The sequence below is a fragment of the Rhea pennata genome, chromosome Z (genome assembly GCF_028389875.1).
Source record: "Rhea pennata isolate bPtePen1 chromosome Z, bPtePen1.pri, whole genome shotgun sequence".
In the NCBI taxonomy this organism is placed as follows: Eukaryota; Metazoa; Chordata; class Aves; order Rheiformes; family Rheidae; genus Rhea; species Rhea pennata.
This window is the reverse complement of record NC_084702.1, coordinates 41,253,409-41,275,618: the sequence shown is the minus strand read 5'-3', so window position 1 is coordinate 41,275,618 and position 22,210 is coordinate 41,253,409. Positions and strand designations below refer to the sequence as shown.

The following is a 22,210-nucleotide window of genomic DNA, read 5'->3' as shown; positions in this document are numbered from 1 at the left end:
CCGGTGGGCGCGAGCGCCGCTCCCGGCTCCCCGCCGCGTCCCCTGCGGCCGCTCGGCCATGTCGCGGCCCAGCAGCGTCTCCCCGCGGCAGCCTGGCGGCGCGGGCGGCGGTGCCGGTGGCGGTGCGGGAGGCCCCGCCGCCCCTGCCGCGGGCGCCGCCGGCGCGGGCCGTGGCCGCGCCAAGGGGCTGAAGGACATCCGCATCGACGAGGAGGTGAAGATCGCGGTGAACATCGCCCTGGAGCGGTTCCGCTTTGGCGAGCAGAAAGGTGCGCGGCGGCCCCGGGCGGCCGGGGGCGGGGAGGGGGCAGGGCGGCCCGGGGCACCGGGCGGCGCCGGCGGGCGGGCCCCGAGCGGGCGCCTTTCTGTGAGGCGAGCGGCGCGCCCGTGCGAGCCCTCCGCCCTCACAGGTGCGAGCGCGCGGCGGCGGCGGCGGCGGCGGGCTTTACCACCCTCCGCAGGAAGACGTTAGCGTGTGGCCTTGGGAGAGTGAAAAACGCGTAACACCGAGGCGGTGGCGTCGAGAATGTTGCACGTTGTATTGTCGCATTTGTTCTCTTTATCGTGTTTCTAGAAATGGAGTTTCCTTCTTCTTTGACTAGTACTGAAAGAGCTTTTATTCACCGTCTCAGTCAGTCTCTTGGTCTGATTTCTAAAAGTAAAGGGTAAGTTGGAACATGATTTAGTTCAGAGTAAATGTATGAAATTTAATTGCTAGCTGCAAACGCATGAGATTTCATTCTTAGCTGGAAAATGACCTGTATTTCTAGTGTTGCCTGCATTTTTACAAAAGATTGTACTAAGGAGAAAAGGCTAAAAGGAAAGACAGAGTAAGGTTGTCTTTAGCTTTGTTTTAGGTCTAGCTTGTGACATGCTTAGTTTAAGATAGCTTGCCCTTTTACTCTCTTTTGGTTTTCATGTGTTCATTAAAAAAAAAAAAGAAAAAACTACTTACCAAGTTCAGTTCTGCTTTAACTGCACTACCCTGTGCCCAAAGTTTTTACATAGTATCTGAGAATTTGACAGAGTAAAATCACATGGAGGTGCTGTTGCAGCTGCAAAGTAGTGCTTTTGTTGAGAAGGGCAGGAAAGAAGGATTCCTTTGCAGATATTTGAAATTTTCTTTCTCTTGCCCCACTCTGATTTTCTGAAGAGAAAATCCATGTTTATTTACCTGATGAGCTTGGATAAAAGCCAAGAATGTATTTTCCTTGGGATGTGAGATGGCAGAGCAATAAGAAGGGAAAAGTTAAGAAAAGACTCAGATGGAGTGCCATGCCATTTTTTTTCCTTTGTAAACTGTTGTATAGCTGTAGCAGCATTTGCTGTTCTTCACTTTTGGTGAAATTTAATGATTCTCACAAAAAATAGCAGAAAATACCAATTCTTTGATTAATACTAACCTGCCAACTTTCAGTGGGTAAGCACAATTCAGTATTGTTCGTGCTGGATGCATATCTTCCCTTCACTGTGCTTGAATAAGCTCTTTTGAAACCATCTTGCTTCTATATTGACTCCAGTCTCAGAAGTATTGCAGCTGATTTTGAGGTGAATCCCTGAGGCAATAAGTTTAGTTGAACTTTTGTATCTTTGTATCATATTTTGGGAACAGGGAGCATTGGAAAGCCATGTTAGAAACACCCATATAGTCAGCAGAAACATGCTTGGATTGTGCAGTGCCTGGGCTGAACTATAGCTGGTAAAGCCTGTTTGAATCCTTATTGGTTCTTTGTAAAGCTACTTAAGTGTCTGTAAGCAGTTTCCTAGTAGGTTCTATGGTAGATTGTTTACAGTTTTTTCTGTTATCCAGAGTGTTCAGGGTGATAAGAATCTTGGAAAACAATTGAACTAAAATTTGATCAACTCAGAAAAAGGGAATGCTCACCTAGGAAGATACAAACTTTATCTTTTTTGGCTGTAATAATACATTGCATATGAATTAAAAAGGAAATTTGTTTTTCTAGACTTCAGTGTTCTACTTGGGTTTAGTCTCACTAAATTTCTTCAATAATTTTCTTAAAATAGCATTTGAAATGATCAGTCTTTATTTAAAAATTTGATCATGATTGGTTTTCATCATTGTGTTTCTTGACAGAGTATTATTTTAATGTTAACATTCACTATCGTGTCTGTACTTGTTGGTTAAGCTGAATAAATAGCAGAAACTTTTGGGAACCACGAGACAGTATTTTGTGTCCATATTTTTTTTTCCTTTCAGTTGACCGAGCATATGTTAATATTTACAGAAACCTTACTGTAAGCTCTTCATAGCCAGCATGGGTTTTTTTCCAACATTGAGTTGGTGTACATGTGGTTGTGTACAAGAAGTTGCTGAGATGTAAACTACTCGAGGCTAGGAGCATACTCAGGGGAAGTATTGCTGCACGATTCTTTTCTATTCTGACAACTTTTCCCTAGATGAGTGCTTTTTTGATCGCTGTTTCAGCTTCAATATTTTTGTAGTTCTGAAATCTTGTATTGGCAAGGAGCTGAACCCAAGCTAATAGCTTAGAAAGCGGCTCTGTGCGCCACTTTACCACCAGTGCATCTTTTAACCCCTGTCAAAGGCAGAGTATTTGGCTCTGGTATGACCTTATGATATTATCCTAGCAAGTCATGTTCAAAATGCGTTGATAGCTTATTGTAGCCCATGCACAGCACAGTTAGATTTCAGACGTATTTACAGCAGTTCTTTGCATTTCAGCATCAGAATTAAGTTTTAGCAGAAATCAGCAGTAACTGTTTACACTGAAGTATTATGATTAAATGTATTGGTTATAATTCTAAATTGTAAAACTTGCTTTGATAATGAGCATTATAGGAATCTAGGTGCGTTTTGTTTGTTTTACTGGATTTGCTTAAGGCTTTTAATGTTACTAGAATACAGGTCATTTTTCTGTTGCTTGTTATTTGTTGATTTTAACAACCTCTAGATCTCTTAAATTTGTCTAGAAATCATTGTGTAATATGGAGCTATCTACGGTCTTTTGGTAAACAAATGCAATGATAGCCCTTTAAAAGAAAGGACTACTGAACAGTGTTACATTATGGAAGCCTAACTGTAAAACTATACAAGATTTGGACACCAGAATTCTCCAGTGTTTGTGCTACACTACTTCATGTTAACAGCAAGTGGTTTGGGTGGTAGATGTTTTAGTGCAGTGTACCTGCAGGTTTCTAGATGACTTTTTATTTGAAAATAATGTTAAAGTAGTCAAGAAAGAATTTTTGTTAAATATCATTACATAGAGGTAAATACGTTACTTATCCATAATACACAATTTCTCTTCCTTTCAGGAAAGGAGCAAATCGATACCTGACCGTAAGGAAGAAAGATGGATCAGAAATGGCACATGCAGTAATGTCATGCTGTTTGACTCCCAATACGAAACATGCTGTGCGGAGCTTAATTCAGAGGTTTCCTGTCACAAATAAAGAACGAACAGAACTTCTGCCAAAGACTGAGCGAGGAAATGCGTTTGCTGTTGAAGCTGGTATGTTCATTGTGTGTTCTGATATGGACTTGTAAATCAACACTGTTTAAAAAAACAGTCAAAAAAACCCACAAACCACAAAACGAAAAACTTTTCTTTCTGTTTCTCCTCCCACCCCAAATGGAAAAGTGCCCCAAATCAGTTAATTCTCTTGGCCTTTAATTTTTAGTATAAAGTCTTGTAAACATGTTTGCCTGAGGAAATATAATTTAAGCAATCATGTCATCCACATTTTGGTGTCTCCTTTTCTCCCAAGTTACTTCTGAATCTTTTGGCCAGTTCCAACCAAATTTGGCTGGAAAAGTACATTTCTCAAAGACATGAATTCCTGCAAGTTCTGAGGTGGAAGTGAAGAAAGAGAGGCTCTCAAGACTGTTGTGTGAGAACAATGTTATTAGGAAACCAGGCTGTATTTGTTTTACTGCTCAGAGAAATGCATATTCTTGATAAAACAAGAAATCTATTTTTCTATTGTCATCTTCTAACAGTGCACTTGATTGTGAACTAAAAACTTAATTATCTGAGCTGGATCTCCAGAACACGAAAGAGTTCATTGTAAGACATACTTTTGATATATCGGTGGGATTTTTTTGTTGTTCTTGTTGTTTTAACACAGAATAATTTTAACAAGGTTATTGCATTCTGTTCTTGTGCACAAAACTAGATGTAGTGCAGAAAAAATACTTCCATCAGTGTGCTTTTTTCCTTTGAGTATTTCATATTTTTGATGGTTCATGCTTTTAAGTGCTTCTTTTATTAATTTTCATTAGGTGATATTTTAGTAGGTTAATGAATTGTTTATCAAACAGAGGGAAATGATAATAAAAGTACTTAATAGCAGCTCCTTAGAAAAGGAAGGTGTAAACTAATAAAGAATGTAAAATTAATCTCTTTACTACTCCTGGATATTACTTTTATGGTTTTTGGTCCTTTTAATCTGCTAGTCTGCATCATTCTTGGCAAGACAATACTACTTGTAATTTAATATATTAAGCTGTTAATCACGTTACATATATGTGATTGAATTTACATCAAGCTTTTCATTAAAAAAAAAAAGCAAATTCAGTGTTAGTAAATACCACTGAATTTGAAGCAGTCTGTAGTTCTGAAGATTTACAAGTTCTTTGAATACTTACGTATTACTTTATAATACGTGATGGTGCACATTGTGTGTATTTATTTTGCATAATTTGTGTTACTTAAGATAAATCATTTGGACCAGAGCATTAGACTGTATAAGATGGCCTAAGAGAAAGTAATGAAAACGAGAGAGAATGTGAAAGGAAGAGTATGAAGTACAATAAAGTTATTTTTTTTTTCTGAGAAGACATATTTGTCAGTTTCAAGTAAATTAAAAAAATCATTTATTTAACTATGGAGTCACTATTTCTCTGCAAACTGTGGAAATGCCGATGTCTAAAAGTGATACGAAAGCCAAGAAAATATGCTAGACTACTCTTCTCAAATTTATTTTCTAGCTCTTTTTGCTTTTGATGCATAATAAATATTTTCAGACTACTTTGAGCAATGTTTTGAGAAAGCTATGTGGTTTTTTTTCTCCTCAAAATAGCTATAAAAGTAGTAACTTCTTTAAAATTATTTCAAGCACAGAAACAGGATGCCTTACTATGAATGTGTTCTTTAAATGTGTGATGGGTGTGTCACTTTGTTTATAGAGATGCACATAAAGTCAGGGATGCTCATTTTTCTTTAGGATTATTCAGTAATAGTGACTTTTGTATCTGTCTGTGTGTATATGAATTGTAACTTCTCTTCTCAGAAAACAGAGAAATGAGCAAGACTAGTGGACGCCTTAACAATGGTATCCCTCAAGTTCCAGTGAAAAGAGGAGAATCGGAGTTTGATTCCTTCAGGCAATCACTACCAGTTTTTGAAAAACAGGAAGAAATTGTCAAAATAATTAAGGACAATAAAGTTGTTTTGATTGTAGGAGAGACTGGATCAGGAAAAACTACTCAAGTATGTTACTTCAATGAAATTTAAAAAAAATATTTATACAAAACTAATGAAATTTCTGTAATAGAGGATTTACTCAGGCTAATTTTCTAGCTTTTTTTTTTTTTTCCCTGTAGTAGAAAACCTTGAGTTTTTGATAAAACTCACTTTCTTGCTTTTGAATTACTGAGCCAGCAGATGCTTATTGAAAGAGTAAATGGTTCTGCACAATTTTCTGACATAGTTTTCCATTAGTATAACTTGAAATATTTTAAGAAATATAGCTGCTATTTTATTTAGCTCTTTTCCTTTTAGCTTTCTTAAAGTCTTTTTTTTAAAGATCCCTCTGAAGGAGGAAGGAAAAGCTTTGGCTTGTGAGGAAGCCTAAATTTGACATTAGAGATGTATTTTTGCTGTCTTTCTGCCCCTTCAAGTATGTTTGATATGGTAATCTTCTTGCAAATCCTTTTGCAACCTGTATAATACTGAGATACAGTTAAATTTCTTCCCTGTGGTAGAAAGCTATAACTTTATCACACTAAAAACTAAATCCAAATTTTTTTTTATAGATTCCTCAGTTCCTTCTTGATGACTGTTACAAAAATGGAATTCCCTGTCGTATATTTTGCACTCAGCCAAGGCGCTTGGCAGCTATTGCTGTGGCCGAAAGAGTGGCAGCAGAAAGAAGAGAAAAGATTGGCCAGACAATTGGTTATCAGATCCGATTAGAAAGCAGGTAGTAACAATATTTCTAAAAAGTCACTTATCTTGTGTAGCTATCTTTCATCTTTGTGCATTTTGAAGTACAGTGTTTGGGGTATAGCCCAAACTGTAGCCCTTGGGATAAAGGCTCAAATAAACAAAGAGTTCATCCTAGTTAGTAAAGTATAACATACATTATTTCAGGTAATAGAATATTCAAGGGTGAAAAACAGTTCTTCTGTAGACTTGTAGTTCCATGTAGTAGATTGTCTTACGTAAGTGCATTGCAGGAGCATCCGCTCAGTTTGTGCTTTGGTGGGGATGGGAAGGAGTATTCTTGTCTTACTTGCAGATCAAGCCTACTTTTTTCTCTTTTTTTTGTTCTCCTTCCCCTTTTTTTCCCCTTTAAAATGCATAGGTTCTACAAGTTTTGGAGATAGGTAGGAGGACCAAGGTGTTCTAACAAAAGTGAGAGTTAGTAGGAGATCTAACAGGAAAAAAATAAAACTCTGGATGATGAAGTTGGGCATAACTTACCTATCTAGTTTGGTTTAAATTTAGTTGGTTTTTTTTTCAACTTTGTCTTTTGATTTTTTTAAAGCATAGTGATATAAAAAGATTTCTAGGTCATTTTAGGTATATGTTCCTAAAGCAGAATAGGAATAGATGAAAGTCTGAAATTGAGTGGAATTTCTAAATTTGTTTAGCGGTGTAGTTGATGGTGTTTCCAGGAACTGGCAGCAGTGTGGAGGTGAGTGAGAAGAAAGTAGCAAAGGATATGGCTGGTTATGTGGTGTGTGTGGAAGAAGATAATAGGTAGCTAAAGAAGACAAACTCAGTAGAACAATAAAGCTAAGTTATAGAAGAATCTGAATGTGCGTACAAAAGCTCACAAGCCTATGAAGGGATTTAAAGAGGTACTAAAGACGAGTTGCAGCTGAGGTGTATGATTAGTGTGTGGAAGTATTATGATAGCTGAAGAACAACTCAGTAAAAGTCAGATCAAAGTGGATGAGCTACTAGAAGCAGTGTGAAAGTATTATTTAAGATGAACTAGTAGGGTTCTTGAGAGTTTTTGGAAGGGCAAATGGTAGGGATGGGAATATTTCCAACACTGAGTGAAAATGGTGGGAATAGGAATGTTTACAGTCACACGCCTGTATAATCTATTTTATTTTATTAACTTCTATTAACTGTTATAGCAATGAGGATTTCTGTAAGAAGCTGCTAGAGAGGAATATTAGAGATTAGAGATGATCCATCAAGAGTTCATCTTGATTGCATTCTTCAAATTTGGGAGGAAGTTGAAAGAATTGAATTCCAAACTTGGAAAGAAGTGTACCTATGATAACTGAATGAGTTTTGTGCCTTCAAGAAAATACCTATAGAGCACCATATAAAGGAACTTTTCAGAATTCAGACAGGCAGTGTTGGAGAAAGTAGTGACAATTTTTTTCTGAACTTACACAGCTAACTCTACTATGGGTACCAGAGTAGTAGCTTTTACAGATTTTGAAGTTCCTGAAGAAAAAAAAAATCATGCATCGGCTGATTTTATGTCATCCAGTTAATTATAGGCAGTTACAGTTGAAATATATATTGAAAAATGGGAGCCTGGTTTTTGCAAAGCAGTCCACATGGATTTTTTTTTCCAGTAAATTAAACAATGCAAACTCTGTAGGCTCTTTTTGTTTGTTTCAATTTAAATCTGACTTTGTCAATGAATTAACTGTCTGAAGTTTTGGAACATAAGCCCTAAGGTTTTTCAAGAACTTTCTGAGAAAAGGTATTTTTCAAAAACACATAGTGAGCCTGAATTCTTTGGTAAAAGAACTATAATTCAGCCCCCCCTTCTGGTAAGCAGCTATTAAATCCTTAAATTTTTAATAAATAGAGCAAAGATAGCATGTATTTACATAACACAGTTAAATGGTGCAAAGGACTGAAACATCTTTATGTACTCTTCAATAGGGTTTCTCCGAAGACATTATTAACATTTTGCACTAATGGCGTACTACTTCGCACACTAATGGCGGGAGACAGCACTCTGTCCACAGTGACACATGTTATTGTGGTAAGAATCTTGTATTTCATGTGAGGGGGAGTCAGGTACATATCAATAACTGTAAGAAGAGATTCTAGGTGGTGGTCTTTATTAATTTGCTGAGCACTTAAGATGTTCTTGTTTGGGCAGAAGCTGTGGCCAAGCATTTTGCTTTCAAGTGGCTTTTTTTCCTTTTTTTTTTTTTTTTTTTGTCCTTATCTGGTATCTCATATGACTTTTTTGTAGAACAATAATTTTATTGACTTCACTTAAGTTCATGCTGATAATCGATTTTTTTTTTGTGGGGGGGGGGGGGAGGGATGGGTATCATGATGCAGCTGGGGAGAATAGAACCTGTAGTTGTTTGTAATGTCCTGTGTCAGAAACCAGAAGAATGTTAGAGTTTTAGACAGGATATTGTAGATATGATTCAAAGTGAATGTGTCAGAAATTCTTGTACTTTTATTTTGAAGTCCAGATTAGCATAAATATCTTCAGGATCATGAGTGGTCTGATTCTTAGCAAATTACTTTAATGGTGTTAGTTTATGAGGTGAATACTTATGCAGTGGAGTCTGAGAAGTCAATGGAACTAGAGAATTTATCACCTTGCTGAAATTAACATCTCTGTTGCTGAGGAGAGCATAATTTTAATTGCTTAAGTGCTAAAATGAAACAGGCAAGAATGCATGAAACGTTCTCATGCTTTCAGTCTAAAAATCTTGTATTTGCATCTCTACTCTGTAAGTTCATAATGTAAAACAAAATAAAAGAATGCAGCAACAAAGATGATAGCATCAGTTAAGACATGTAACTGAGAGGAAAGCTTATACCTGACCTAGTAATCTATACTCCACAATTAGAAGTCAGATTGTTTTCTTGAAATGCTCATCAGTGCTGAAATGAGAAGGTTTATGAAAGTAAGTTCTGTAGGATAGCAGTTTGTGTCAGTTTGTGCCAATGTTTTGGAGGTGAGAGGCATACAAATATAAACATTAGAAAAATTCCAGAAGTTCACCTTAGCCTCTGAAATCAAGCTCTATGTGGCTTAATTAACAGCACAGTCTGCCCTGATATCTTTATGATACTTTTTGAAACAGTTTGACTTTCGGGTATTAAAAAAAAAAAAATCCTTATTTAAAGCCACTTTTTAATGTGGCTGTAATGTACCAAGAAAATATATATTTTAGTAGGAAAAACTTCACATTTTTCGAAAGGTGGTAATCTTGGATCCATGATGCTTATCTTTTTTTTTTCCTCTTTCCCTCCCCTCCCCTCCTTTTAGGATGAAGTACATGAGAGGGATAGATTCAGTGATTTCTTGTTAATAAAACTGAGAGATGTATTGCAAAAACAGACTGGTTTAAAATTAATTCTTTCCAGTGCTGCTCTAGATGCAAATCTTTTTATTAGGTATTTTGGAAGTTGTCCAATAATACACAGTAAGTATTTATGTCAACTCTTAAATCTGACTGTACCTGCGTAGGATTTATAAAGCTTAGTAAACTATAGCAAATCATTCTGAGTAATGGAGCATGGTAAATATATTGGATGAAGTTAATCAGAGTTAGAACAATGTTGTACTTTTGAAATACTTGCAATTTTTTTTAAAGGCATTTTTATCACAGGAAGTACTGTAAGTGTGGGAATTCCCAGTCCTTGCCCCATGTAGGTGTTCAGATCAAGGAGCAGGAAAAAATTCCTGAGGCCCTGTTTGCCAGGGTGTTACAGATCCTCGGATCTATGAGAGTCTGATTTTTTTCATTAATTCCAGTAGATTCTCGTTCCTACTTGACTGCTTCCTAAATTACATGAACCAAAGCTGATTACTCTAGGGCTATCTGAAGGAGAGAAAGGTCCTGGATGATTTCAACTCAACTATGGCAGAAGTCTACTAAGGGAGCAGAAACTTAAAATCTAGAGATGAAATTTTCACATGCAGAAGAACCTTAATGTCCATAAAGGTAGTTTAGAAACACACAGTACTGAAAAAGAAATCAGGTTAAACTGTTAGGAGATACAGACCATTTGAAATGTCTCATTTGTTAGGAAGTATTCAGTAAAGCAAGCATTTGGTACACTTCTCTGATATGAAAGCCTTAGCTTTTTCATGGCATCTTGCACAAAAGCAGTATTATTGTTATATTTGTAACCTTTGTAAAAGAGTCAATCGTACAGTGGTAGCTATCAGTGAATTCATTTCTTTAAGGTTAAGCAAAAATGGCTATTTTTAATTAAAAAAAAAAACAGAATAAAACTGTTGATCATGTACATCTCTTCCCATAGTACTTCCATAGAATTCAAGAGGTTAGTGGAAGTCAGTCTACCCAGCTGGAACTGGCCTTTTTAAATGTTAATTTGCTTTGCAGTCCAGTAATATCAAGAAGAGAAATGCCTGATAAAGATACTCTTACAAGATTTTTCAAGGAAAGTAGTAGTTTTCCCTTCAACTAGACTTTTAATTTTTAATTGATTTCTTGTGTCTACAAAATTGCCTTTTTTTTTAATTAAGATTATTGATGGGCTCAGGGAACATCTAATATAGCATGAATCATTTATATTTTCAGTACAAGGAAGACCTTTTGAAGTTAAAGAGATGTTTCTGGAGGACATTTTACGAAGCACTGGATATACAAATAAAGAGATGGTAAAGTACAAAAAGGAGAAACAGCGAGGTTGGTATAATTTTGGGAGAGAGGGGCAGAGGTGGGTAGGGAATGAGGCTCATTGATTTATTGAGCAATTAAATGTAATGATTCGGTATGTAAAATTCCAAAGACAGAGTACTAGCTGAGACAAGATTAGATGAAAGCAAGCATCTTTAAGCTCTTAATAGTTTTCATATTTAAGTAGATTAAGTAAAAATATTTTTTTTCACTTTCTTTTGATAGTTACATATTTTTTGTCTCCATTTGATAGATACTATTTTATTTTTCCTAATTATTATGGAGTAGAATGGAATATAATTCTGTTTTGCCCACATGAAAGATGTAGAAGCAGAAACTATTATTTGATGACTTTTGGGTGCAAATTAAACTGCAACTGTTACAGAGGCAGGACCTTTGTTTGTTTTAAAACATATTGCACAGCAATGGTTCCTAGTTGTAACATTTTTCACTGTATTTCTCAGACATGAGTGTGTTTAACAGAAACATTAATCTACGTAAATTTAGTACAATTGTCTTTAGGTTGATTAAGTAGATATATTATTTGAAACAAAGTATTCCTAATTTACAACATAAGAAGTATACTTCTTAAATTAAGAGATAATGCAAAATGATCCCAGTATATGAAACATTCAGTCCTAAGTGTATGGTTATCATACTGCTGAGCTTTGATTACAGTGGATGGAAAAGTTCAGCTAAAGCACTGCCATGTCTTCTGCTGTTTCTTCTAACTGTATGCAAAAATTAGTTGTTACGTGCAGGAGCTGCTTCATTTCTCGTTCGTTTTTCACTTCTGGAAAAAGATTGGGACTCAGAATTATTTACTTTGGAAACACTTTTAAATGTCCTGAGTTGGAATACTGGAGAGCTAGAAGGTTTTAACCGCAAAATGATATTTTTGCCTTGTTCTTAAAGCAGAGCTTTGCAGTGGTGGAATTTGGGAGCCCATAATTGCTGAAACTTTATGTTAGACTGGTACCAGGGTTCTAGATTAAGTAAAAGATTTAATAGATTAAACCTTTTGGCTTAGTCTTACTACTTTTTGTAACAGAACGCAATGGATGACTAAAATCACTTTAAAACTTTATTTGGAAATATCTTACACATTTTAGAAGAAAAGCAGCAAAGCACTCTTACTGAGTGGTATTCTGCTCAAGAAAATAATAGCAAACCAGAATCTCAGAGGCAAAGACCTATCCCAAGTGTGGCTGAAGAGTATGACCTATTAGATGATGGTGGTGACACAGTATTCAATCAACTGGTAAGCATTTCGTTTTCTTTGAAAGATTTAGATTTACATTATATTAGGAGACACTTAAAAACTGGTTTATAGAGATACTATTCCTGTTGAGTTTCTAGGAGGGTATTAATATGTTCTAAAATATTAGTTTCTTTATTTTAGTTGTTCCAGAATATAGCCAAGGTATGGTTTATTAGGTGATGTAAGCATAGCAGTTAGTTGATTTAAATATGTTATTGTTGAAAGTACCTGCATATTATAACAAAAGACAAAAGAGGTTTTTTTAGAGATTCATCTTTCAATGCTGTTTTTTCTCTTAGACTGAAAAAGATGTAAATTGCCTTGAACCGTGGCTAATAAAAGAAATGGATTCTTGTCTTTCTGACATTTGGTTGCATAAAGATGTTGATGCCTTTGCTCAGGTGTTTCATCTCATTCTAACTGAAAATGTCAGTGGTAGGTTTCCTTTGTTTATTTTATTCTACAATAGAGAAAAAGAAAACTAGGCAAAGAAGCCACAAAAATTCCGGTCATTATCTGTAGTTTGAAATCTTGTGTTATTTTCGTTTTCAAACGCTAACAGGAAAAACTGAAAGGGGTGATTTGGATTAGTGAATTGTGTATTTATTCATTATTGGACTTTTTCTGAAGTATTGGCAGATGTGTTATAGTATGTTTCTAAAATAGTGTTGAAATCTTAAAGTGACCAAAGGATGGAGTAAGGAAATAAACTTCGGGCTGGCTTTTGTGAGTCGTTTGTATTACATTTAGATGAAATGATAACATTTGCATTGTTTTTTGCTGTTTCCTTTGTACTTGACAGTTGATTATAGGCACAGTGAAACCAGTGCGACTGCGCTGATGATTGCTTCAGGGAGAGGGTTTCTGAGTCAAGTAGAGCAATTGATCAGTATGGGAGCAAATGTCCACTGCAAATCATCCAATGGCTGGTAAAACCCAAACAATTAACTAAAAAATATTTATTCGTATAAAATAAGACTTCTATTATACTTTCTAAATGAATTAATTCACTAATTTATCAGAGTACTGTAAACAGTAATACATTTTGACAGGCTAAACAATTTCTAACTTTTATTTCATCGTTCTTTTCTGTAGTCTTAATTAAATTCTTAATTAAACACTCTTGAATATACAGATATACACTTCTGTTCTTGATGAATCTGATTCAATACACTGGGAAGGAAATGGGAATCTTTCTGCATGTACTGAATTAGAAGCAAAATGCTTGGCCACTTGTGCTATAAGAGAGTAACCTCTATAAACTGACCAAAAAATACAATTGCAAGGACCTTTGCATTAGTATAGCAATAAATATACTCTATCACGTAAAAGTATCTGTGTGCATCAGATTTTTCTGACTACTAATAATTTCTATAGAAAAATAAATATAGAATTACTGTAAATCATTGTAATTTGGAAAGATAAGAATTAGAATTCCAAGGGTTTGATATTTGGTAATACCACTTAAAAAAACAAATAAAAAACAAAACAAAACAAACCCTTGGACAGGAATACCATCAGGGAGGTGAACAGAATGATCGGCATTGTAAGAGGGTAACATCCATAAGGTATCAGACAAACCAAAACACATATTACTGTAGAAGACATCTGAGCCATGTCTTTTAAGGGTGACTTCTGGGTGCTAGTGAAAGGACGCTGCAAAGGGCACAGCTTGCTTTTGCACTTTTTTTCAAGTCCAGCAGTAACTGTACTGATTAAACCATAATGCAGAAATTGATAAGAAAGTACACAGTATCAGTTTTCTACTGACAGAATGTAGTATTCATGTGTGTCTTTTGAAGAGAGAAGTAATGAAGATCACTGTAACTCTTTCAGGATGGCTTTGGATTGGGCTAAGCACTTTGGACAGACAGAGGTTATTGACCTGTTGGAATCCTACAGGTAAACTATAATAACAGGAATAACATGGAGAATATTAATTTGTGTTTTGCCTTCTTTTAATCAAAACAGTTTGTAGTTTTGTGGATTCTGATATCTGGTCTAAATAGCTAGATTTATTTGGGCATAGGAACATTTTGAAAATACACTGTTATTACTCAACAGTTTGTTATGTGTTCAGTATCACAGTAATTACAATTGCATAGGTCCTGGGATATATATAATTCTAATGGTTAATACCTCAAGTCATTTACGTTCATCTTCTTCCACGACAGGAATGTCCACATCTTGGCAAGATGTAATTGCATTAACTTAGCCTATATGTGTGGTGACAATAGCTGTTCCGTAGTTGAAATGCTACCATGTTCCCAAATTAAGGCTCTGTAATTAAAATGGAGCAAATCTATCTTCTACAGTTTTGTTGTTATTTTTTTGGAGGGGGTGTATTGTCAATACATGATGTATCTATACGAAAAGAAACATTACGGATGAGTGATACATCCATTAAAACATTCAAGATTTGTTTTTGAATTTACAGGTAATATTAACAGCTCTGTAGAGCTCTATTTTCTTATAATTTATGTTAGTGTAGTTTGTGTTAGTATAGTATCTGCTTATACTTCCGTAGCAGGAAAGTAGTTATAAAATACCTATCTCGTTTTAGGATTTTCCATTTAAGCAAAAAATAAATGGCATTTATACTTCCAGTTCCTTCAGGTTGCTTACTGTTGTGTTTCGATGACCTATAAGATGATTAAAGTTAATGCTAAACACTCAAGTTGCATGCTTTACTGGGTTAGTGCTTAAGTCACTGAGCAGTAATAGCGTTGTGGAGATGCTGTGGTGTTATGTTTTAAGTATTTCTTATTAAAATTGAGCATAGTAGTCATGTTAGTCTTGACCTAAATTTGGCCTGTGTATTTATATATTTTAGTGCTTCACTGGAATTTGGAAACCTGGATGAAAGTTCCCTGGTCCAAACAAGTGGCAGTGACCTTAGTGTGGAGGACAGAGAACTATTGAAAGCTTATCATCATAGTTTTGATGATGAAAAAGTGGATCTGGATCTGATTATGCACTTACTTTACAACATCTGTCATAGTTGTGATGCTGGTAAGTATATATACACACTTCTGATAAACTGCTGTAGATTCAGCTTTTGCTGATAAATTGTACGCTCTGTTCAGTAATACCAAAGTAGTATTACTTTTAGGTACATGATGCTTAGGTATATTTTTGTATGCTTGAAGTGAGTTTGTTTTTTAACTCTGAATGCAAACTTTTTTTCCCCCCACTTAGGAGCGATTTTAATATTTCTTCCTGGATATGATGAGATAGTTAGCCTGCGAGACCGTATCCTTTTTGATGACAAGAGATTTGCAGATAATGCTCACAGGTGAAAACTCAAGTTTATGTTGTTGACTTGAATTTTTTGTTTTTTGTGAAGATGCTTAAAAAGTGTTTTCTGTTTTGCATTAGATACCAAGTTTTTATGCTTCATTCAAATATGCAGACTTCAGATCAGAAAAAGGTGCTTAAGAGTCCACCTTCTGGCATTCGCAAAATAGCAAGTATCATATGACTTTTTCCAATGTTATATTGATTTATACTGTCTTTTGCTTCTACAGTTACTACATTTTTTTTTAATTACAGATTCTTTCTACTAATATTGCAGAAACCAGCATCACAGTCAATGATGTTGTATTTGTTATTGATTCAGGGAAGATGAAAGAGGTATGGTTGTCTTAAACTTGCTTTTGATTGATATTGTTTTAAAATACTAATATGAGAACATAAACTTTGAAGGATTTTTATTAGTAGGCTTAGTGCTAGTACCTGTTGAAAAACATACCAAGTAACAAAATGTCATGAGCAGTTTTGACACCCATTTGTTTTATGATAGATACTGTAAACAGCCAGCTTTTGGAACTCTGGAAAAGCTGTTGCAGGCTGACCATTTTTTTTTTTTTTTGATTATTATTACTTTTTTTTGTTTGTTTTTTTTAATGCAATCTTCTTTCAATTTCAAGGAATGTCCATCTCTTTAGACCTCCATCTTTCTAAGTCAGAGAGAGCTGAGAGTTCTGTCTGTCGTGTTACTGTATCCAGACAAGGTCTAATCCCTATCTAAGTTTTTAAGCTTTGTTTTTTGTCAAGTTTTGAGTGGCACTTCCCTAAATACTTGTACAGCAAGCATGAGATAACATACATATAGTGAGACATTTTTAAGACCTAGGGTATGGCTTAGAAAATCAAACCGGATTTCAGAGGACATTTACTCAAGTTCTGGTGGTAATACATTTGAGTTTTGTATTTTTACACTAAACTTAAAATTGGGAAATCACTCTTAAGTGTGACAAAGAAGAAAACTTTATTGCATATAATATCTTTTTGCTCGGTTTCTGATATTGCAAAACACAATCTATGTTACAAATTACTTATTGACTGGAAAACTTCTGATTAGAAAACTGTATAGGAGAATAGTATTGCAAAGAAGGGGGCATAAATTCACTTGAAAATGAACTGCTTTAAAACATACCCTTGTGTCAGAAGCTGCTACTATTCTTAGAGACTTGTTTTGATGAGCTAAGTCATTAGTATCCTTTATTTCATATACCTTATTAAATCTTATTTTTGTGTTCTTTACTTTTCTATAATAGAAGTCTTTTGATGCACTGAATTGTGTTACTATGTTAAAAATGGTGTGGATTTCAAAAGCCAGTGCTATCCAGAGAAAAGGCAGGTAATAAATTGTTCATACTGAATTTTATTTTGCAAACATCTAGCATCTTGTATACTTAAAATAAAATCCACAAAGAAAGAGCAGCCATGGTGGATCACATCACAAATCTTGTCCACTTTCCTGTCTGGTAATGGCCAATACTTATTGTGGGAGAGTAAGAGGGTAGGGTCATCATGCACTTCATCAGAATTTCCCAAGTCCTAGAAAACTGTGATTCAAGGACTTTCCAAATCTTGTTTTATGTATGAATGTCTTTCCCCATATTTGAATATTTTCTTGAATTTTTTTTTAAAGTAGATATATTCACTTTCTTCTTCATGGGTAGCACCTGCAATATGTGAGTAGTAAGTGTTACTCAGCTTACCTGTCTGTGGGCAAAGAGCCACCTTTTGCTAGTTTTTGATGCATCTTCATCCCCATGTTAGAAGAGTTATTGAACAATCATTCCTCATCTGTGCTTCTACAAACAGTTTGCAACTTTGTAGGCTTTCATCATATTCTTTCCAACCCTGGGTGAGGTCTAAGAGAATATGTAGTGACAAGTACCCATGTTTGTTGATATAATGTCAGTACTAACCTGCAGGAATTTGGGTGTTGAGCATTTGCTGTGTCTGTCCCTTCCCTTTTAAGCTGTCTGCCATTTAGTCCTGTGATGACTTCTTTTGGTTCCACATTGGGTTCCAAATTGGATTCCAAATTTGGAGGAAATGAAATTTATTACTTACATTCCTTACAGGAAAGGACAGTGAGATTTGGATTTATCTTAGGTTAGCAAAAACCCCACACCTGCTTAAATAGGACCTCTTCTTGTCTGAATCTTCTGATGTTGGGGTAAAGTTACAATGACAAATTTCTGTATTATCAAAAAAAATCCATTTACTGGAAAAGATCTCACTTCGTGTATGGGCCTTATGCTTAATGACAAAATTACCTTTGCATTGCACCTGCTTCTGTGTTTTTTGCTTAAAATAAAACAAAACCAAAAAGACTTACTTGTAGTTGACGACTTTCAATATTTGATATTCAAGGGCTGGTCGCTGTCGACCAGGAGTCTGTTTCCGTCTCTTCAGCAAGCTCCGATTTCAGAATATGTTGGAATTTCAGACACCAGAACTTCTAAGGATGCCACTTCAGGTATATATTTGGTTATAAATCATACTTTTAATGTAGTATTACCACATCATATTATTACAAAATACTGATTTTTGGACAGTCTGAACATTCTTTGGTTTTTTTAACTTACAGGAACTTTGTTTGCACACAAAATTGCTGGCTCCAATTAATTGCCCAATTGCTGACTTTCTCATGAAAGCTCCAGATCCTCCACCAGCTTTAATTGTGAGAAATGCTGTGCAAATGCTTAAGGTTTGTGATGTGTCAATATGCTCTGTTTTATGTGTAGTGAGACCTTTTTGTTTAGTCATTCTGAGATGCTTTGGATTTTTGTTTCACTTTTGTTGTATGGAGGTGCCTTGTTAATGGGAGAGAGACTACCTAAAACTCTCATCTAGAAATTTCACATGGTTTAACTTGAGTTCTTGGTATTTGAATCTAATTTAGTTGATGTCCCATATTTATTTCTTTTCTACTTTTGTTATAAACTCATTTCCTCCCCCCCCTTCTCTCTTTCTAATTCAGACAATAGATGCTATGGATACTTGGGAAGATCTCACCGAACTTGGCTATCACCTGGCCGATTTGCCAGTAGAGCCACACCTTGGTAAAATGGTGTTGTGTGCAGTTGTTTTGAAGTGCCTGGATCCTATTCTTACCATTGCTTGCACTCTTGCCTATCGAGATCCTTTTGTCCTACCTACACAAGCATCTCAAAAGCGTGCAGCCATGCTGTGTAGAAAACGTTTTACCGCGGGAACATTTAGTGACCATATGGCGCTTCTCAGGGCTTTCCAGGTATTGTTTCATCTTCAGAAAGAGTACTAATCACTAAAGATTTCATGATCAAAGGAAATGATGTACCTACAGAGCTGGAGGTAGAATAGATAGACTGTAATTAATTCTTCAGAGAAGAAACAGCCTAGTGACAGTTTATGGAACTTGCTAATAATTTAACCTGTGGGAAACATTTTTTCAGATTATTTTTATCATATTACTTGCTAGTCTAATTAAACTCGGAATGTTACAACAAGATGTCATTTTAGTTATCAATGTGATAGGCTATAAAATAACCTGGAGATTTATGTTAATTTAGACAAACAGATAAAAATAACTTGACCAGAATAAGTCTGGCTTGATTATAGCTCCCCTTACAGATGTGTTTTTTTTTCTTCACTTTATTGACATATATTTCACTATACTTAAAACAAAAATGCACTTGTTGTTTTTAGTTAATCAAATTTATAGGCAAATGCAAAAACACTGTTTACAGGCATGGCAGAAAGCACGGAGTGATGGCTGGGAGAGAGCCTTCTGTGAAAAGAACTTTCTTTCTCAAGCCACGATGGAAATCATCATAGGAATGAGAACACAGTTGCTTGGTCAGCTCAGAGCTTCAGGTAAGTAGCTCATAAAGAACCTCAGCATAGGTTTGGAGTCCAGCCTGATATCAACAGTAACAAGAATAGTGTTCACTGGTACCAGTTCCTTCCTTAATTTGAAATGGACTGATATGCATTCATTCTAGACAAGATGCAGATTTTAGACTGAAGAAGGGTAGTTGGGGAACAGAATTAGATGCTGATCTAACTGAAACCACCCTTATTGTTCCACGTTTTACTAGCTGCCATAGCACAAGATTCGTTTTCTTGGATTTTTATGTTCTATTAAATCATTTCTGCATGAAATGTCTTTGTGTTGTAAAAGTAACTCTATTTTGTGATAGCAAAACTCATTATCTAGAAATATCTGAATCTATTTTTTTTTCCTTGATGGTAAGGTTGACAGTATGAAAAACTTTGCAAATTTGTACTTTATTTCACTTGATTTCTCAACAGGATTTTGAGAAGAAAAGTCCACTATAAAATATTTTTGTCATCTTCCTTGTTCAGGTTTTGTTAGAGCCAGAGGAGGAGGTGATATCAGAGATGTTAACACTAACTCTGAAAACTGGGCTGTAGTTAAAGGTGCCTTAGTGGCTGGGATGTATCCAAATCTAGTGCATGTGGACAGAGAAAGCCTCATTTTGACTGGACCAAAGGAGAAGAAAGTACGGTTTCATCCTACCTCCGTTCTTAGCCAACCTCAGTATAAAAAGGTAAAATCTTTTAAAAGTGGAGTGCATGCATAAACACTGCTTCTTAAAAAACTTTTTTTTCCTTCAATTGCCAAAATAAAGAATGGGAGTCAGTTTATTTTTTACAGTATTGTTGCTTCAGAACTTGCTTCGGTTAGTCCTCTGCTTGTGTAGAATGAGACAAAGTGGCAAAAAAAAAATAGTTTCAGAACCGTTTTGAAGATGCAACAATCCTGCTGATAGCAAGAAGGGGTTCTGCTTTGAAGCAGTGATTTTTTTTTTTTTTTTTTAAGCAAAATATTTGGCTTCAAAGGTATTTTATTTACATGCTCATTCACTCTATTAATTTCAAATCAAAGGTAAAACAGCCTAAGGTCTTACTTGCTTTTGCACAGATTCCTCCAGCAAATGGGCAAGCTGCAGCCATTCAGGCACTCCCTACAGACTGGCTCATATATGATGAAATGACAAGGGCTCACAGGATAGCAAATATCAGATGCTGTTCAGTTGTAACACCTGTCACTGTGTCACTCTTCTGCGGACCAGCTAGGTTACCAAGTAATGCTTTGCAGGAGCCTTCATCCTTTCGAGGTATATACATCTGTTGATAAGCAGTAGTATGTAATATGGAAGGATTATCTTTTTGAGAATATTATATGTATATATTTGCTAAATTTCAGAATTATAACATCAGAGTTCTTGTAGCTTGTTGACCCTGTAATAAATATGAGAATTGCATACAGATAGTTTCAGTATTGCATTTTGATTCTATTGAATTTAACTTTTTACTATTGACAAGATTAAAAAAAAAATACAGAATTAGGAGCTTAATTCTTCAGCAGTATTGTCAGAAAGAATCCCCATCCCTGATCTTTAATCCGTTAGTGTTTGGTCATATTTGAAGGCTATGAAACAGTTATGACAGGGATAGTGATCTGCAGTCACAGTCTACAGTAGACCTGTGTGAGCTGAAGAGTTGATTTTCTTTGTAAACGTTAATGGATCATGCCAGGGGAGTGGTAGTTCCTGTGTTGTACCTACAATTCATCAATGATCATGATCTTTCTTGAAGAAAAATTTTCAAGTATTGTTTCCTTTACCCCCATCTTTGTTACTTGAGCCAAGCCAGATTCACATAAATGTCATTAGTGCATTAATGCCTGAAGTCTCAGCTTTCTCTAGTATAAGGTTGTTGAAATATAGTAATGGTCTTTTGTTCTTTTCTTTCTATTTTGTTCTTTCACCCTCTTCCTTATTGTGTTATCTATTTGTGGAGATATGGCAAATAAAACACCAGGATCCTTAATGGACAGAAGAGTTTTGCTCTCATGTATCTGAGGCTAGCTAACCAGATAAGGGATCTGTGAACAAATGAATTGGGGCTGAAGTACCTTGGAAATTATATAAATAACTGTTCTGCATTATGTTTCATTTGAGAGCCTTTTAATAGCATGTTTGGTTATGAAAAATAAAACAGATTTATAGAAGGTTTTTCTCCAAGATTTGAATGCTAGTTGCTTAAATGAATGAGAAATAGATATGCCACTCAGTGTTGTCCTGGACAAAATGTCTTCAAGTTGAGTGACTTCATACTGACTTGAGACAGCCTTATACTTAGTTGATGAATAAGATGATGTGATTACTGATTAATTTGTAATCATAGAATTTATAATTAATCCTAAATTACTTTTGACTAATGCAATTCTAGTTAATCATTGAAGGATATGTAGATTCTGTAGCATTTGACTTGAAGATCTATTTTTAATCTCTGAAATTAATTTGAAATACTGTGTATAGATCAGATTCACTGCTGTCTCCTAGAAGCGTGAAGAGCCTAGTTAGGATAGGCTTTGATATAAAAGAGTAACTAGGTGATCTAGACCTACTGTAGTAAGGAATTTATTTCTTTCTAAACAAAGATTATACATTTGGCACACCAGGCCCCTGCTCTTTCCCTAAATACAATTATCCAACCTGCTTTAGAGGAGATCGAAGGCTCTTCTGAACTATGTGTATGGTAGCTGTCCCTAGATTGTAGCAGCTGCTAGTAGTTCCTCTGTTCCTACTGTCTTCCTTTCTTGCTCTTTTCAAATACCCACACTTTTTCCCTTCCCTCTGTTGTTATTCCTGCAATTTCAGTGGTGTAACCAAGAGCAGAGACCAGTCTGTCTGGCCACTGAAGGCAAGGGCAACATGAAGTTTATTTTTTAACTTTATGGCAGTGGTAATCATGTCTTTGGCTGGAAAGAACTTGTT

General features: G+C 35.6%; 1 protein-coding gene across 2 annotated transcripts in view; it reads left to right on the top strand.

Annotated features, from left to right (window-relative positions):
• Nucleotides 1-58: 58 nt before the first annotated feature.
• The window catches only part of YTHDC2 (YTH N6-methyladenosine RNA binding protein C2), a 33,583-nt gene continuing 11,431 nt past the window's right edge, over nucleotides 59-22,210 (top strand). For both annotated transcript variants that reach the window (XR_009961191.1, XM_062599985.1), the window contains exons 1-23: nucleotides 59-269; nucleotides 575-665; nucleotides 3,298-3,494; nucleotides 5,275-5,474; nucleotides 6,020-6,186; nucleotides 8,124-8,226; nucleotides 9,481-9,637; nucleotides 10,763-10,870; nucleotides 11,974-12,122; nucleotides 12,422-12,557; nucleotides 12,925-13,051; nucleotides 13,959-14,024; nucleotides 14,956-15,134; nucleotides 15,321-15,417; nucleotides 15,501-15,588; nucleotides 15,675-15,755; nucleotides 16,682-16,764; nucleotides 17,793-17,898; nucleotides 18,010-18,129; nucleotides 18,403-18,675; nucleotides 19,151-19,277; nucleotides 19,770-19,975; nucleotides 20,350-20,545. Coding sequence is in view for 1 of the 2 variants with exons in the window: in XM_062599985.1 (XP_062455969.1) it covers nucleotides 59-269; nucleotides 575-665; nucleotides 3,298-3,494; nucleotides 5,275-5,474; nucleotides 6,020-6,186; nucleotides 8,124-8,226; nucleotides 9,481-9,637; nucleotides 10,763-10,870; nucleotides 11,974-12,122; nucleotides 12,422-12,557; nucleotides 12,925-13,051; nucleotides 13,959-14,024; nucleotides 14,956-15,134; nucleotides 15,321-15,417; nucleotides 15,501-15,588; nucleotides 15,675-15,755; nucleotides 16,682-16,764; nucleotides 17,793-17,898; nucleotides 18,010-18,129; nucleotides 18,403-18,675; nucleotides 19,151-19,277; nucleotides 19,770-19,975; nucleotides 20,350-20,545 (3,268 nt within the window). In the remaining variant the exon portion in view is untranslated. The remainder of the gene's footprint in view (nucleotides 270-574; nucleotides 666-3,297; nucleotides 3,495-5,274; nucleotides 5,475-6,019; nucleotides 6,187-8,123; nucleotides 8,227-9,480; nucleotides 9,638-10,762; nucleotides 10,871-11,973; nucleotides 12,123-12,421; nucleotides 12,558-12,924; nucleotides 13,052-13,958; nucleotides 14,025-14,955; nucleotides 15,135-15,320; nucleotides 15,418-15,500; nucleotides 15,589-15,674; nucleotides 15,756-16,681; nucleotides 16,765-17,792; nucleotides 17,899-18,009; nucleotides 18,130-18,402; nucleotides 18,676-19,150; nucleotides 19,278-19,769; nucleotides 19,976-20,349; nucleotides 20,546-22,210) is intronic.